This window comes from Molothrus aeneus, chromosome 2 (assembly GCF_037042795.1).
Source record: "Molothrus aeneus isolate 106 chromosome 2, BPBGC_Maene_1.0, whole genome shotgun sequence".
NCBI classification, from domain to species: domain Eukaryota; kingdom Metazoa; phylum Chordata; class Aves; order Passeriformes; family Icteridae; genus Molothrus; species Molothrus aeneus.
Genome location: NC_089647.1, coordinates 33,916,951 through 33,934,180, shown reverse-complemented (window position 1 = coordinate 33,934,180; position 17,230 = coordinate 33,916,951). Strand labels below are relative to the sequence as shown.

At 37.4% G+C, this 17,230-nt stretch overlaps 1 protein-coding gene across 16 annotated transcripts in view; it reads right to left on the bottom strand.

Annotated features, from left to right (window-relative positions):
* Positions 1–17,230, bottom strand: part of DLG2 (discs large MAGUK scaffold protein 2) — a 988,724-nt gene that overhangs the window by 186,649 nt on the left and 784,845 nt on the right. For all 16 annotated transcript variants that reach the window (XM_066572327.1, XM_066572326.1, XM_066572328.1 and 13 more), the window contains one exon: positions 10,351–10,453. In XM_066572327.1, the coding sequence (XP_066428424.1) occupies positions 10,351–10,453 (103 nt within the window). The remainder of the gene's footprint in view (positions 1–10,350; positions 10,454–17,230) is intronic.

The window sequence follows — 17,230 nt, the reverse complement described above, 5'->3', positions numbered from 1 at the left end:
GTGGATCCCAGATTCCCAAGGCTGCATGAGTGTTTATGTCTGTGTGTCAGTGTGCATAGAAGTCTACTCGACAAAATTTCTGTTCTTAATAATGCCATGGTCACCTAAACATCAAATGCATCTCAAATCAGTATTTTTACTTTCACTAAAGATCCCACATATACCACTCTCAGAAGGCAGAGATCAGAGCTAGAAAGGCACATGGAGCATGGTAACTATTCACTGCTGTAAGTGAAATCCTTAAAAATGCTGGGCATGCAAGTGCAGCAAATAGGAGTAGAAGATCGGAATAGATCTTCCCTCTACCTCATTGTCCCTCTCTATTTAAACATAAACACTTTGTTTCATTTCTCACACTCTGCTGTCATTCTCACCCATAGGGAATAAATTCAAATTAACCAACCAATTATCTAGCGTTTATTGTCTTGTAATTTCCTATCTTGCCTTGAAACTCTTAAATTTTTTATTTTTCTACTGGAATCACAACTTTGTCTGTGATTTTTCCCATTTTTCTCTCCCTCCAACAAAATAATGACTTCACTAACTCACCTGAAGAATTATTCCTGAGAGAAACTCTTGGCTAGCAATAAACCAAAGGCAGAGAACTCCATGAGATTTTTTCTGGCTTCATTAGTGGTTCACCTGTTGAGCTGGGGAAAGCAGTTTGATGTTTGCATAGCACTTTCCAGTAGCTGCTTTGCAGGGATACCAGAAGAGGCCTATTCATCTTGCCTTAGCTTTGTCCATCCAGCCTAAGTTAGTCATCGATATTCCCTCTACTGGGAATGAGAGACCAGACTCACCTCATCGACAAAGGCTGAACGACCTCAGAGAGAATTACATCTTGACTGAGAGACCTCAGGCAAGCAGCTCAGCCAATGGCCTCTTTTTAAGAAAACATTACTCTTTTTTTGTTTGCTTTTTTGTTTTTGCTTTTGCCTAGCTCTGTATTATAATTAAAAGCATATCCCTGTACGTGTCAAGAACTATAAACTTTAAAAATAAAAATCATGAAAGACTGTCCCTAACACTCACTGAGAATTTTGTGCTGACAGCAGCCACAGCCACTGGGCCAAGAAAATCCCTGATATGCTTTTGTCTCCTGTGATATTTATCAATGCCAGCATAATGCTTGTCATTTTATATCAGACTTGTTATCTTTCCTCATCATGAGATCTTCAGAAGCAGGTGACAATCTCTGCATCCTTTGGGAAAACTTCTTCCCTGTGTATCATAGATTCAGTCACAGAATCACAGAATGGTTTTGATTGGTAAGGACCTTAAAGATCATCCAGATCCAACCCCCCAACCCAGGGACACATTTCCAAGAGACCAGGATGCTCCAAACCTCATCTAAACTGGCCATGAACACTTCCAGGGATGGGACATCCATAAAGTCTCTGGGCAACCTGTGCCAGTGCCTCACCACTTTCTCCCTTGCCGGAGTTTGCAAGCAAAAAAAGTAACACCAGAAACTCTCTCTCCAATTTGTCTAACTAAATGCTGACACAAATGCACCGTGAACTGGCAGGATAGATTCAAAAGAAAAACTACTAATTTTTTTTCTTTTCAACAGATTCAAGAGAAGGTCTGCAGGAAACACCAGGAGAATATACTTTTAATTTCAAATGGAAACATTTTACTTGCTCAGTAGTTTTACATAAATTACTGCAAGGAAAGGTTAAATTTTAGTGTTCGTATTTTCTAGGGACATAAGCTGAACACCCAAGGATTGTACAGAAGCTATATATTATTATTTTAAGCATATGATCATTGCTAATATTGACTACATTGTGGAATGTCAGCCAGTTAATGAAGTACTTTGTATTTTCAGTCATGTCTCTACATGAAGTCATTCACCCGAAGGCAGAAGAAAAACAGGTTTCTAGTGAGTTTTTGAATTCTAATATACTAAAATGTGTTAAACTGTTTGGATATAAGAATACTTTCCTGAAGAGCCTTCATCATCTTTAAAAGCCCAAGCAACCAGGGCCAGCTATGAGTTATATAACAATCTCTAAAGCTGAAGTTTGTTAGTTACCAGGAAGACTAGGAAAGGTAGTGGCAATAGGATAGGACAGGCTTATATCAACTGTAAGAAAAGAAGGAAAAAACATCTGTCACTGAAAGTAACTAAGAAGCAGAACAACAAAGAAACAAACCATGTCTTTGCAAAGTGCAAACATCAATGCGGAGGAAAAGAGAACACATTTTAAAACAAATAGACAACAATAAATAGGAGCTTCTCAGGGTCATATGATATATGAAAGGATGCTGTTGTGAAAGAATTTAAATAGAAAAAATGTTGACATGACTTATCACCCAAAAAGTGAAAATTGAAAGTAAACACAAAACATCTTCAGCATTTCAAATGCATTTTTCCAGATGAAAATCACAATAAAAAATTGAAAGAAGAAAGAGATTAAGAAAAGAAACATTGGAATGGGTTCAGAAATAATGTCAACCTTATTCTGGTTCTTTAGGGAATTATCCTTGGGCCCCCCGCTGCTTACTCAGAAAGGCCTGGAAATATCCATACGTGTCTTTGCCATTGAAAGAAGACCTTGTTTTATGAAAAAGCTGTCAGGTAAGGGCAAAAACAGAGTTTCAGTGAACTCTAAGACAGGGAAGAAAATATGGAACCACCTGTAGGCTGTATTTACCAGTTAAATGAGCAGCTGCAAACATGAGTCCTGTTGCAAAAAAAACCCAAAACCTACTCTTTATTTGTATTCCCAACGAAACTTATTAACAAACCTCAAGAAAACAGTATAAAGTAGAAAATACTGAATTTCAATTAATAAATTGTCAAAAGAAAGTAATTAATAATCTCCAGCAGGAATTAACAGATATGCTCTTTCCATGTGTACATAAATGTGACTAAGCACAGAAGGCTGTGTATGAACAACAAAAAACTAAGCAAGATCTGCACTTCTTATGAAGCTTAAAGGACTACAGGAAAAAAAACCTCCCAACCACATAACTTCATGTTTTCACATTTAAGATGGAAAGAACAAAAGATGGGTTTTAAAAGGAAACCATACTTTCCCTGCACAATATTGACAACTGTACATTCTTCAATGAAGAATGTACTATTTCAAGGAAATTTGAAGCCAGCTGATAGAAACAAGAGCTAAATATGGTTGAATGAAAAACTAAGTACTTAAAATGAAACATTCATGAAAATGGGAATTGAGAAAGCTCAGGAGTCTGTAAGGAAACAGCAAATACACTCTAGCAGACAAGGATGACTACATTAAACACAAGTGTATCTGCAGAAAAACATTAAGAAAATATATCCATAACTTGTTTCATGCATAGATGCATAGTGAGTGCTGACTATTTTAGAAAAGACAAAAAAAAAGACAAAAAAAATTTCTTCTTTTATAAATAAAATATTTATGTTGTACAGGTTTCACTATGTAACTCTACTAGGAAAGTGATGCTCAAATTTAACAAAGGAATTAAAATGTAAACTTTTGTGTCTTATGGGAAGCCTATTAAGGCTTGCCTTTACAAGAACATTTGTAATCCCTGGTGCTTCAGCTGTGGCATTTGATGAGCCCCAGAAATATCTGTCAGTGCTGGGGCAATGTCCATGAACGCAGACAGACTCACTCAGGGACTAGAGTTAATTTGCAGTAAAGTGGAAGCTGTGGTGAGAACAGCTCAGGCAAACAGAAAGGAAATGCTATGAGATAAGAAAATAATTTGCAAGTTTATCAGGGAGATTTTTTAACCATCCTTTCCATTTTAGATATGCTTTAGGGGTTTTTTACTTGAAGTAAAGATATTGTGAAACTTGCAATGAAATTATAAACTTAAAGGCTTTTCTTCAACATTGTAAAAATAAAAGCAGCATATTCTAAATAATATGCAGCAAATAGAGGCACTAAAGCTAAACCTAAGGCAAAGATCTTGCATGGCCAGACAAGTTGGTACTATATTGGCACTTGCGCATTTTCTAAAGGGTAACAAAATTGTATTTATTACATCAAAAGAAAGGCAGAAAATACCAATCCTAACATTTAACCCTGTACATTAACTGCTGAAATAGCCTGGAGCACTCAAGGATTAGTTTTGAACACAACAAATACCATTTGGTGTGCTAGAAGTAGTTGTGTATTGCAGCCACACAACCCTGTTAAACATCTCCACTAACACAGAAATCTCTGCAACAAAGAGGCAATTTCTTGCTAAGTGAACTCTGGAACTTTTGTTGAAGCAAAACACGTTAGAACTACAAGAAGGGAGAAACAGTTTTGACAGCATCATCTGTCATGCCATCTCTGGCAACCTTCAAGGCCATATTGGATGGGGCTCTGAGCAACTGATGCAGTTGAAGATATAAGATCATGGGTGGAGGTTTGGAGCTAGCTGGCCTTTAAAGGTCCCAAGTAAGGGAGGCATGGGCCTGCCATTTCATCAGCTAGAGAAAACCATTTACTGTTCTTCAACACAGTAAAAGATCTCTGTGGGTAAATAAGAAAACAGTAGAATTGGAGATGCCACTGTAAAAAAGAGGGGGAAAAACAGCCTTTAATATTGCTATTTGAAAGTCTCTTGCATTGGAGAACTCTGGTGCACTATCAACTATTATCAAGGAATGGAGATTTGAAATAAAAATTTCTCTAGTTCTGGAACAATGCTTCGTCTCTTGTGATGTCAAGTAAAAAAAAAAAGGCTCAAATACAAGGGGAAAAATATACTATCATAATGTTGAGTTTTGTCATTTGTATTACTCATTCTTTCTCAATTTTCCTAAATAAAAAATGGACCAAGCTTCTCAACAAAATTCACTCACTGAACTTCAGCAGGACAATCTATGAAACATACCTCTAAACTTTTTTTTGCTTTTATTCATTTTTATAGTGGTGGTGTTTTCTGCCTGAGGACAAGGAGAGGATTTTTCACCCCCCTGGTGAGTAGGACAGTACTCAGGGCAAGTATCACTGCGTGCTTGTCCTGGTCTTTCTCCTCTCTTCTCTCTAAGCTGCTGGCCACTGTTGGAAATTGGATCCTCAGCAAATGTGCTTGGTCAGATCCAGCTTGGCCATTCCAAGATTATGTTCTGCTCTTTAATGCACATGCATGAAATGTAACTCTAATATCTTGCATTCTTTGGCAATTGGATACAGTGGCTTCCAGATGAAAGCCAACTGCTGTAATGCAACTTTATCCAAGTAATTAAGCTATATTCCTTCTTAACAGCTGGGAAAAGGGAGTTATAATATGGCTAGTCACATTTCAAAGTACAGAAGTAACCAAGGCAAAGATGAATAAGTACAATTATTTTCTTTTTCTTCCGTATTTTTTATCTACCTAATTCCCACAGCAGCTGGAAAGGTTAAATGTCTGCATCAGGAATCTATGTGACTGTTGTACCAAAAGAGGAGACAAGTGTTAGTACTCTGAGGCAGCAACAAGGAATAAAAAAGGGGTAAGTGCTAAAAAATATCCATCACCTCAGAGACCTTCAGAAGTTACTCTTGGATTTTTCACCTGGTATTTTCAAAAAAGTGAATCTCAGCATCTGCAGCTCAGGCAAATGTGTAAGACAAAGGGTACTTTTTCATAAAATCTGGGGCTGCTCAGAAAAGTTAGGTCTATTCCAACGTACTATGGAGCCTCTCAGAATTAGGAGCAAAAGAATAAAAAAGTAAATTTAGTTATCAGAGCTTCCAGGAGTTGCTTAGGTGCAGTTCTTCAAAAATTCCTTCGGCTATTGCCTGCAGAGACAGACACTGCCTCTCACAGTGTCTCTCCCCCTCACACTCTTTCTGTATCTAAAGCTCGGCTCCTCAGCTCACAACAGGCACCGAGCAGCAGCTCACTTACAAAGAGATAAAGCACAAATTCTTTCTCTGTAATAACTTTTTAACCTCTGCAGTGCCAGCTGCTCTAATCAAACTGTAATCAATGAGCTCTTAAGGGAGCTGGTTAATCAGCTCGCTTGAAAGATTGAAAGCACATGAAACTTCCAATTGGTTTAACACTTTTCCAGGGACTGTTGTGAGGCAATAGCTGCAGAGGTACTGCAATGCAGCACAGCTCAGCTTGCAGACCACTGACACAGAATATTTTTCAAAAATCTTAAGGCTACACTTCACCTTTTCACACTGCTGTGGGGGAAAGGAACATGAGCTTTTGAGACTAAAATGTGCAATAAAGCTTTTTAGCAGCTTTATTAGGAGACTAGAACTCTGTTTGTCCCCATTCTCAAGCTGTGTCTTTCAGGACAAATTGTTAATATTTCAACCAAAGTTCCCTTTTCTTTAAAAATATACTGTAGCTTAACTGAAAAATTGTTGTTTTCTTTTTCTTAATTCCTTCCATACTGCACTGTACTTGCAACTTTTGCTGTTAAACAGCAAAATATGTCCTGAAGAAAAACCTGGAAGTGTAAAATGTGTTTCCCTGTGTGGTATATATTCCATTTTAATTTACACTTAATTGTTTAGTAGGGACACACTGCTCCATCCTAAGATTATTTTCCAGGCTCAGGTTTTTATTTTGCATTTACTTCGTATCTGTGCACTATTTTAAAAGACATCTGGGAGTTGTTGAGCTGTTAAAGAAAGTCAAAATGCTTCTGATTATTAAGGAATTGGAGTACAAAGCTAAATATAAGTGATTGGTTTGTCTTCTAAGTTTGTTCTAGGTAGCTTTTGGTCCCTAAATTACCTTTAATCTCATATCAACCACAGGCAGAAGATGTGAGTTTCACAAGAATATGAAAGGTTACCTTTTTGAAGCCTGTGGGGACTAGTTATGAAACCTCCACATAAACTACATCCACAATGATTATTAAGAGATCATGATGCTCAACATTCATTCTCCCCCATTTACACAATACATGTGTACATAACATACAGTACACAGGTTATTTTCAGTTTTTTTAATAAAAGTAAGGAGTCACTAAAAAAGCCCAGAGTTATAGCTGCTGTTCCTAAATATGTACTTCTACTGCTGAGCTCTGATTTTTTCAACTCCAGAATTTGATTTCCTCTTGCTCTTAATAATCAATCCCTAATTTTGCTCACAGAATTTAGATTTCTGTTTGGATTTTCATAATGCTTTGCCTCTTCTGTTTCTCAGAGAGAAGAGGGAAATAAAGCTGGTGAGTGTAAATGAGGAAAAAAGAGACTGAAGAGCAAAACTGAGGAATCGGTTCTCCGTTAATACTATTCCTTTTATTTCCATTCAACAACTTTGCATGAAATCACTGTTTGTTTCTTCTATCCTCCCTTTATTCACAATATCTGTGCTCTTTTACAGCATTCTCACCCAGACCACTTCCATCTGAGGGATGAGCAGTGTGGTTCAGCTGAGCACCATCACCAACCACAGATCTGACAGCATTCAAAAAAATGTTGTGATGCTATTCCGTTTTGTCTGAGCTCATCTCTGCATTTGTGCATTCCAAACAGGATGACAAAAAAAAGCACCACAATACTGATGGGAAAAGCTATTCAAATTGATGGCAAGCACTAGGGTTTGTTTTATTTTTTTTTGTAGGAGTTACCACTCCTATGAGATTTTTTGTCAAGTCTCTACACATAAATGTGAAGGAAGTTCATATGAGGCTTTGAATGGGAATCTGTTTGAAACAAGGAAAGGGACATTTAAACTTTGAAAGCTGTTTCTATAATATTTACCTTATTTTTCCCACAGCATAGCATATTATTTAGTTTTTGAGAAAATACCAATAATCATACTGGAAGCTTTCCTTCACTGCATAAAATAAGCTTTTTCTATTCACAATTTTAATTGCTAATCATCAGCTTGCTTACAGTATTGACTGGTACTTGCATCATCATCACTCAATACCTGAAATATCAATAGCTAAAGGGTTTGTTGAATGTTGGCTTTTTTTTTTGCAACAACATCTAATGGCTTAATAATCAAAGACATTTAAAAAAAGTACTGATTAACTTTTGTAGTGACTATTCTTAGATCTCCCCAGAAAAACCTGAAGTTGTAGTCACAACTCAGAACTTCTAGTGTGAAAATGGAAGAAGCTACCAGCCAACTTAGCTTATGTACTTTACTGGATTTGGAAGGATTTAAAAGTGAGAAGCCCCTGAGGGAAGGATAGCTGCACAGTTTTAGGACTATTTTATGACTACATTCCAATATATGCAACAAGATAAGATATAGTAAATAAGAAATCAGGTACAAATTTCAAATAAATTTATACCTGATTTCTTATTTCTCAAAAAAATAAGTATTTAGTCTCATATAGAGTGTGTTTGTCTTTCTGTGTAGCCTATAAATCTTTATATAACCTTTTGTGAAGATTATGTAACTCTTTAGAAGTTTTTTCATCTTTCTTTGTTGTGAGGGAATTCTCAGGAAACAAATGTTTCATTTTACATTTGACTTATGCAGTTTGCATTAACCAGTATCTCAGATTAAAATTAAATATTTCAGCTGTAACATAACACATGCTGGACAACTATAGGCAACAACCCTCTTTAAACTACCTTTAAAGATTTAATCATTTACTATAAAACAACGAACTTTGGGGCCCTGTTCCTCACAAGCTTTACTCTCAGTGATGTGTTTTTAGCTATTTGGCAGAAACAGAAAACTGGCTTTGCTTCACTGACAAGAAGTGATGCAGTTGGGACTAGTCTGCCCTCAACAGGGGCTTTGGTGAATGGAGCAATGACACAGAATAAATAGAATACATGGAATAAATATCCAGAATAATACCTGATGGATTTCATCAGTATCACTTGAATTGTATGTTCACCAAAACTAAATTTGATACAGGACTGAGCTGCAAAAATGTAGGGTACAAATATGTCAACTAGAAGTTCAATCCTAATAGGAAAAAGCTGTCAAGTAATGTAATTTTTTGTGTATTAACAATGGCACGGAACAACTGTGACACGCCACTGATTGCTACAAGTACCCAGACACCATGGTGATAACTGCAGTGCAAAATCACCAGACAGCAAACAAGATTGCTGGAACTAATAGGAACATGGTTTCATTCAGAGCCCAGTGCAGAGCTCTAGCTGTAATGGAATTGCTTTTCAATACTTCTTTGAAATAATGCTGATTATTACTCATGCATTTTTATATTAATATGTTCCATTTATTTAACTGAAGATAGACACTTTCAATTTCATTTGCCCTCATCTGCCCATTTCTAAGTTGGCCCTCTTGGCCCAACCTATTCTGTTTGGTGACTCAAGCACAGATAAAGTAACAAATGGATGCTTGATTCCAGATCTGAAGCACAACTGTACATTTGATTAAAATAGAAGCTCTTTTTCTACTTGATTGCTATCATCAGGATCCAAAGAAATTAAAGAAAGTATCTATTGGATAAATTCTGGAAGTACTAATTCACTTCCCTAAAAAAAACTGACTGACTGAGCATGTTATTAGAGCAGTTGTTTCACCTATGAGACTTGCATATCTCCTAGGCTGGACACAATCGGGCAGAATCATCTTGTGAATTGAGCTAGAACTGCTTCCTGAAAAATGATAACACAGTGCCAGCAAATCTTCACAGACACTTGTACTTGCTGAATTAATCTGGCAAAGACTTTAATGTAATAACTACCGAAGAGAAAAACCACCTTGAGTTCCAATCAGAAGGTAATATTCCTCTCTCAAATTCCTTGTGAACCTCAGATAGTCATCTGGGGCACTGATCATGGACAACAAGGAGTCTTGTCCTTTTATTCTGGACCCCAAATCAATCAGTGCCTACTTCTGCCCACTGAAACTAGCTTAACTTCTAGAAAGCTACATATTTGACAGCAAAATTTGAATGAGATGCATCCCACCTTAAATGTCTTGTATTTTGCTGAACTTCCTGCTGATGCTTTTATTTAGAAAGCTGTCATTTTCTCTAATAAGTAGTTGTTATCCAGGCCTAATTGCCCTGAAGGTACAAGGATGCTGTCATCCAAAAGTAATAACAGGAGCTCTACACATCCTGCAGGAAGCATTTATCCTTGTCTAATTCTAATCTGACTGTTGGAAGCAATGTCAGCTCTTCCTGGCATTTCTTGTCTCTCTTAACCTATCTTTTGCACTACCTATTTCCAGGAAGAGACTCGAAAAGAACATAAAACGATCATTAATGAGGATAAAATGAATAACTAAGTGTTGATTACTGTGTTGTTATTATATGCACACTTAAAGAGTGCTCTGTGACAAAAATACAGCCATTTCCTTGGGACAGAATTGCCACTTTGACCTTCATTCCAGATGACTGCTAATGATAGCTGGGAAACTTGCTACCTACAGCAGCCTCACCCTGTTAAATGAGTGGCTCCAGAGCACTCCTCTTTTGCCATGTGCCTTGCAGGCGGTTGTTTCACTTACCCTCTGGCTGGTATTGTGCTATGATGGTTACCGTCTGCCCCGCTCCTTTGAGCGCAGCCGCAGCCTGCTCGTGGGTAGCACCGCGGAGATCAATGCCGTTCACCTGCGCAGGGAACCGAGACAACAGCAGCTATGAGCAGCTTGACATTACACAGGGAGACAGAAGGGGGGTTCTAAATATCCAATGGATGTAAAGGTCAGATGGATGCCCAGGTGCAGAAGCAGAGTACAAAATCAAAAAGGCTGAGAGCAAACTTCCTATGACCAGCAAAGAGGACACACACCAGTACCACTCACCCCATAGTTTGACTGTGCTTATTCATGCATATTCTCTGACCACTATTTTTGGATATTTCCTGCTCTACTGAGTTTACATTTCTGGTTATCTCTTCATCGAGCAATATCATTTAATATGTGTAGTTCAAAAGATAAATCTTCAGTGATGCTTCAAGGTCACTGAAGAATACTGCAAACAAAGAAGCTGCTCCTTCAGTCAACCTCTGCAGGCCCAGTCAGTAGCATCAGGAAACCCAGAGATACATAGAGCATGTCTACCAAAAGCTGCTGACTGCAGAACTTTTAGAGCAAAAACCCCATCTACTGTTTTCTGTTCATGCAATCCCTCTGACTATTTCCTGGAAATGTCCTGTATCTTGCACACAGCAGCAATGGAGTTGCTATCAGTCACAGCTTCCTCAACTCTGGCTGTCCAACATCCACACAGCTTTCCATATGGTTTCTTTTTCTCAACCATTTTTGGCTGCACAAGAAATAGAAGAGGAACAGAGTAGAATGAAGTACGAAATCCATCCCTAAAAGTCAGGGGCAGTTTCACAACTCTCTGGATTTCTTTTTGTGATACATACTTTGTCAGCAGCATCTTAAAGAAGAGACAGAATTCACATACAGATTTATTAACTGATCCAGTAACTTGAATCCTGCTTTCCAGTGGGAGCATTACTGTCTGGCTGTATTGAAGTATGTGAGATTTCTTTTATTTACATATTATGTTTGCATTTATGTGTTTGTTTATCTTATGTATTTATCTGCCTTTCCTCTAACTTCTACAGGTTTCCACTTGATAATATTTCAGTGAAGAACAGGAAAATTTTGATATGTAACAACCTCAGCAGGACAGAAATCCAATTCTGATTATTGAGGAAAAGAAAAAGAAAGGAAATAAAGGGCAGGGAGAGGAATGAGAATCATGCCATATGAAGCAAATATGCCGAAACACTACACCCAAATCCTCAGCTAGAGCAAATATTTGTGTTTATGTTTACCAAGTACTATTGCAGGATGGCTAAGCATATATTAAAAAGGTAAGTTTTTAAAATTTAAACAACTTTTTAAGGATTGCAAACATAAATTTGATTCCATAGAACTTTTTAAGTAACAGCTATTAAGTCTGTTATGAATATAGTTATTTGGCTCAATAACATTTAGAAACTAGCCCATCTTAACTTGCTGTCTTTGATCAAACTTTAGAGATTATGCTGTTTTGAGAACACAATTATTATTTACCATGGAATCACAGAGTCATAGAATAGTTTTGGTTGGAAGGGAACTTTAAAGCACCTCTGCAATGAACAGGGACATCTTCAACTAGACTGTGTGGCTCAGAGTCCTGTCCATCCTGACCTCGAATGTTTCTAGGGATGGAGCTCCCACCACCTCTCTGGGTAATCTGTGCCAGTGTCTCACCACTGGTATCATAAAAAATTTCTTCCTTAGTTGCATGACAAAATTTAGTCCTTACCAGTATGTAAACAACATTTAGATTATTACTATTAGAAAAACTAATTTGTGATAGCATTTATATAAAGCCCAGGAGATACCACAACTTCTGATCCAGAAGACTGCATGATGCTGTAGAACTGATGACTGTACACAGAAATTATGAGCATGGGGCAAATACAACATGATAAGCTTCATAATTTAATACAGGAGTTGTCCCATCTCCCTGGGATGTTATAATGGCTGGTAGAAGATTTCAAAAAAATGAGCCAAAGGTTCAAAAGCTTTCATTAAAGTTGTGCGCTGAAACCTCTGGGAAACACTCACTGAAATTCAGTCTAGGAATATATGACCTTAGAGAGCAATAATTAAGTGCATTCTAAAAGAACAAAAGGAGGGAAGCAGAACTTTCAGTGCCATAAAAATCTACCATATTTTAATCTGCAACAGTGAAAATACATAAAGAGGAAGATGATTTCAACTAGGACTTTGAAACACCTGTTGAGAATACCAGCTTCCTGTAAGGAGCACAAATTAGGGTATTGCTGTAGAAAAAGAGGTGCTGTTACCTACCTTTCCTGAGTCCTGGTGTTATGACACTTGATGCTGCATTGCATTGAGCACAGATGTGCCAGCACTACAATTACTCAATAACTAAGCACAAAACCGAGTTTTATGAAGTGTGAGCAGAATTCCTAAATTTAAGAACAGTGCCTGTATCATGGCATAAAGGAAACATCAGCCTTGATTCTGTGTCTGAAGAAGACAACTCTGAAGCCAAGTAACCTTCCCTTTAAGAGAGAGCTTTGTTTTTATCTGCGTGCTTTTCCCTTTCCTAACTGAAGTCCTTGATAGAGAGAGAGTCCCACAAAAGCACAGGATGATCTGAAGAAAAGCTTAAAGGAACACTCCTGAATTCCTGAGTTCCTGAGCTGGGGAGATGGATATGGATTATGTCACCTGGTCAGCATGAGAAGGTCCCAAGGAAAAAAAAAATTAATTTTGTTCAGACTTGAGCTCAAAGACTATGACAGGACACAAGACTTTCTTAAGCAATATAGGAAAACATTGCAGTGGTCTGTGAAGTCATGTTAATAGTACAGAAGATTTAAACATCACTCAAAAATCCCAATAATCTCTCTATAGATAAAAGTAGAGAATGTATGAAAGAATAAGGAAATCACATGCTTATTCTCCTCTTCTGAGAGACAATAGTTCTATGCTTCTGTGAATTAATAAGGACAATCCTAATAACACATAAACACTGTAACTATATGATAGGAATTTCACTTAAGTTGTTATACAAATATTTTTCACTTCTCCCCAGAAAAACAAGAAGCCAGCTGAAATGAACATTTCAGATGAAATGGCAGCTGACTACTTTTTGCCCTTTGTCTCTTTGGTCTAGAAGAAATGATTGCCTAAGGTGCAAACACAGCACATTGCAGTGAATGAATTTTCCTGAAATTAATTTCACTTTTATGTTAGGATATAGCTGGTGATAGACACTTGAGGAAGACTTAGAGGCCTGAGTGGCTGAAATCAAAAGAGCAAGGAAAAGAAATGTCAGAGAGAAAATAACACATAAATTCTATCTTCTGCAATTTTTATCAAGATCATAATCAAGCTAGGCAAACCAGATTAAGCAATATTTAAAGAGAAATGCCCTGACCACATTTAGGTTGCCAAAACAGTGATCTCCCTCTTGGAGACACACAGCTGCAGAAAAAAAAAAATCAAATAACCATTGCTAAATAGGGAAGGAGAGTTCTGTTTGCATGTTATTTTATTCACCAACAGTGACAGAATCTCACTGTAGGATAATAGGTATTACATTTAGAAATTACTTATTATCTAGTCTGACTTTGTAAAAGAAAAAGAAGAGTAGATGCTAACTTGATTTCTGGGTATCATTTCCCCCTATTTAAAAGCAAATATAATCAGCTCTCAAACCTTCTAGTTGAAGGCCAGCATATTCATGTAGCAACATTAAATCTTTATGAAAGGCACCATTAGTTTACATATTTTAATCAAATTTTTACCATCAGACCAAAATGAACAAGAATTTGGACTGAATAAAATAAATAACACTCTCTGTTGTCTCTTCCTCCAAAGCAATCTTAATTTAATGTCTCATAAAAATTGTGTGCAGTAACATTTTTCCCTGATATGATTTCATTGCAAATTGTTAAATCTGATTGAAACTACTGCTTTTAATTAATTTTACATAATTTATGTGAAGAACAATCATTAAAAAAAATTAAAAATCAGAAAAAGGTGCAAATGTGCACAGGAAAGTGTAATAAATATCAAAGGATCAAAGGTGTTTTTATTATTTATTTTTCTTCTATAATAAATGGGCTTGCTTCCTTTAGAATGCATTATACAATAAGCAAAGTAGCTGTTCTGAGCTTGACTGCACAGCCCTGATGTCCTGGCCCAGAATGAACTTGACTGCACAATTTCTGATGCCTAACTCTAAAATGAATTTGACATAATGGAAATAAGAAGAGCCTGCAGCTTCTACTGAAGTCTGTCTCTTCTGTGTTTCGAGCTGGCAAAAAGCAGTTCGAAAGCTTACAAACAAAGAGGAGTGCTGCAATAGAAGATTAGAGTTGAAAACTCTAGAGTCAAAACTAAATTGAAATGGAGAAGAAGATGCAACAATAACTCACAGTAATTACTGGGCCTTTGCTTTTGTTGACTCTAAAGCATGATCTTCTTAATTTAATACTGAATCATAATTGAAATGAAAGATCAGATTTACTTTTGGCATAGACTGAGCTATTCTAAAATTGGAAGAGTTATATTCCCTCTAAAATATTTGAGTGGCCCATATTAATAGAAATTTGATTGTATTCTGAACAGACTTGTTGCAGTTTGGTTGGCTCCTAGAAACTGAACATGATTTTGATGTAGGTTATTCAAATAGAATATAATCTGGTTTATTTTGCCATTTCTTTCTTTAGGCCACCTTATTTTGTGTTCATACTGTAGTTAAATGAATACTTGGAACCAAATACCTCGTTGGATTGGAAAAGAAAGGAAAAACATATAATTTTCCTGAGGAGGAAACATAAAGGGTTTCTTTCCTTTACTTCTTTAAGTTGTCACTGACATAGTGCACACTTTTATACACTAAATTAAAAGGTGAAGGAAAGGCTTTTCTTTTACCACAAAACAAACAATAGAGCAGAGTTTTCAAATTCTGTCTAAATTCTTCTATTTGTTGAAATCATAAAATAAGAGCTTTTGGTGCCTGAAAAAGCAAACAGAAGTCTGAATAATGACAACTGTTTACAGCCAGAATTCACATTGTTTGCATTAAGAGAAGACACAAAACTCCCTATTTTCTCCTTTAATTCTGCACATGATCAAGTATTGTCAAGCACATCATCAAGAGATGAGAGAAAAGCTGGGCCATGCTCTCCAGCAGTCCTGTTTAGTCACTGGGAATGTAAGACAAGGAACATTGGAAAAAACCCATTAGGGATGATCTGCTGTGAACATGTCTGAGGAAAACCTTCCTCACAAGCAGGTGGAATAAGCACTCTACACAATGGCCCCCAATACTCTTGGCAACCGATACAATCCACCAAAAAGCACAATTCTAAGAAACCAGGACATGCTGCCAAAGTACAGCCTTTCAGCAGCTTTTTGTAAGGCAAAGAAGCTGCACATCCAGCCTGAGGCCAAGGCTCTGCTGGAAGAGCTGGGGAAGTAAAAGGGGCTCAGCACCATGGACACTCTGGGACATGGCTGGGGGGTGGCACCTAGCAGGGGAAATGTTGGTATGGGACAGCCTTTGTGTTCTTACTGAAGGGAAGGAAGAGGTGGAAGGAAGGAAAAGAGAGAGAAAAAGAGAGAGAGGAAAGAGAGAAAGAAAAAGGAAGGAAGGAAGGAAGGAAGGAAGGAAGGAAGGAAGGAAGGAAGGAAGGAAGGAAGGAAGGAAGGAAGGAAGGAAGGAAGGAAGGAAGGAAGGAAGGAAGGAAGGAAGGAAGGAAGGAAGGAAGGAAGGAAGGAAGGAAGGAAGGAAGGAAGGAAGGAAGGAAGGAAGGAAGGAAGGAAGGAAGGAAAGAAAAAGAAAGAGAGAGAGAGAAGTCTTCACTCTCCAGCTTTTGTTGTATTTTCAGGCTAGATTTATTGCTTTTCTCCCACTTTCTCAATTCTGATCTGTTCTGAGCCTACACTTTCTATTGTTTAGTTAGAGCAGCACAGAGAAGCACAGTGGTTTTCTCATCCTGAACTCTGCTGAAAACGCAGGATCATGTCCCATCTGCTCCTCTCCATGCCCAGCATGCTCCTTCTCTGTTTTTATGGGCCAGCAATTTCAGTGACCTTTTCAGTTTTCCTTGTCTGGCTACCTTAGAATTACAATTTCTGCCTCTGGTAAGCTGGTCTTTATGCTCTGAGGAGCTGGGCATTCTAGAGGCAAATTCTTCTCTCTTTGGAAAACAAGAACCACTGTGGGGATATGAGTTGTATCATGCCTTTTTCCGCCAGGAACTTTAATGAGGCAGCTAAGCCAAAAGAAAGGGATATCAAAACATATTTGGAGCAGGAAAAAAAAATTATATTCTTGAAGAGGTGTCTTGTACACACTGCCTTTTACAGTAGGAACCAACAAGATTTATGACTCACCAGACCACATGAATCATTCCAAACAGCACCTGTTAAGCCTAGAACCATAGGCAAAGGCTTATGTTTTAATCCAAAATGTACAGAAATTTCAATACAAGATCTGCTTCCCATGTGATTGTAGCTTTTATGAATGATGCCAGATTTGCAAACTTTGAGACTGAGATAATTTCACTGAATGACATCTTAAGAGCCATTTCCCCTCAATTCATCAGAATTCCTCAAAACTAGTTTAAAGAATAAAACTAGTTTAAGAAGTAAATGACACCTTGTGAAAAGGATGCATGGACTTACTGAAGCCTTAATGGACATGAGAATTATTTTATTCAGATCACTAAATAGCTACCAGCTTGTTCAAGTACCCACTGAACTGGAGGTGATTCAGCAACTGCAAGGTGATCAATGGAATTTTGTCATATTACTAAATGGTAAAGTCAAGATGTATTTTTTGCATATTGAGCCAACTGGTATTACCTGTGAAAAATACCTGTTGGAGTACTATACT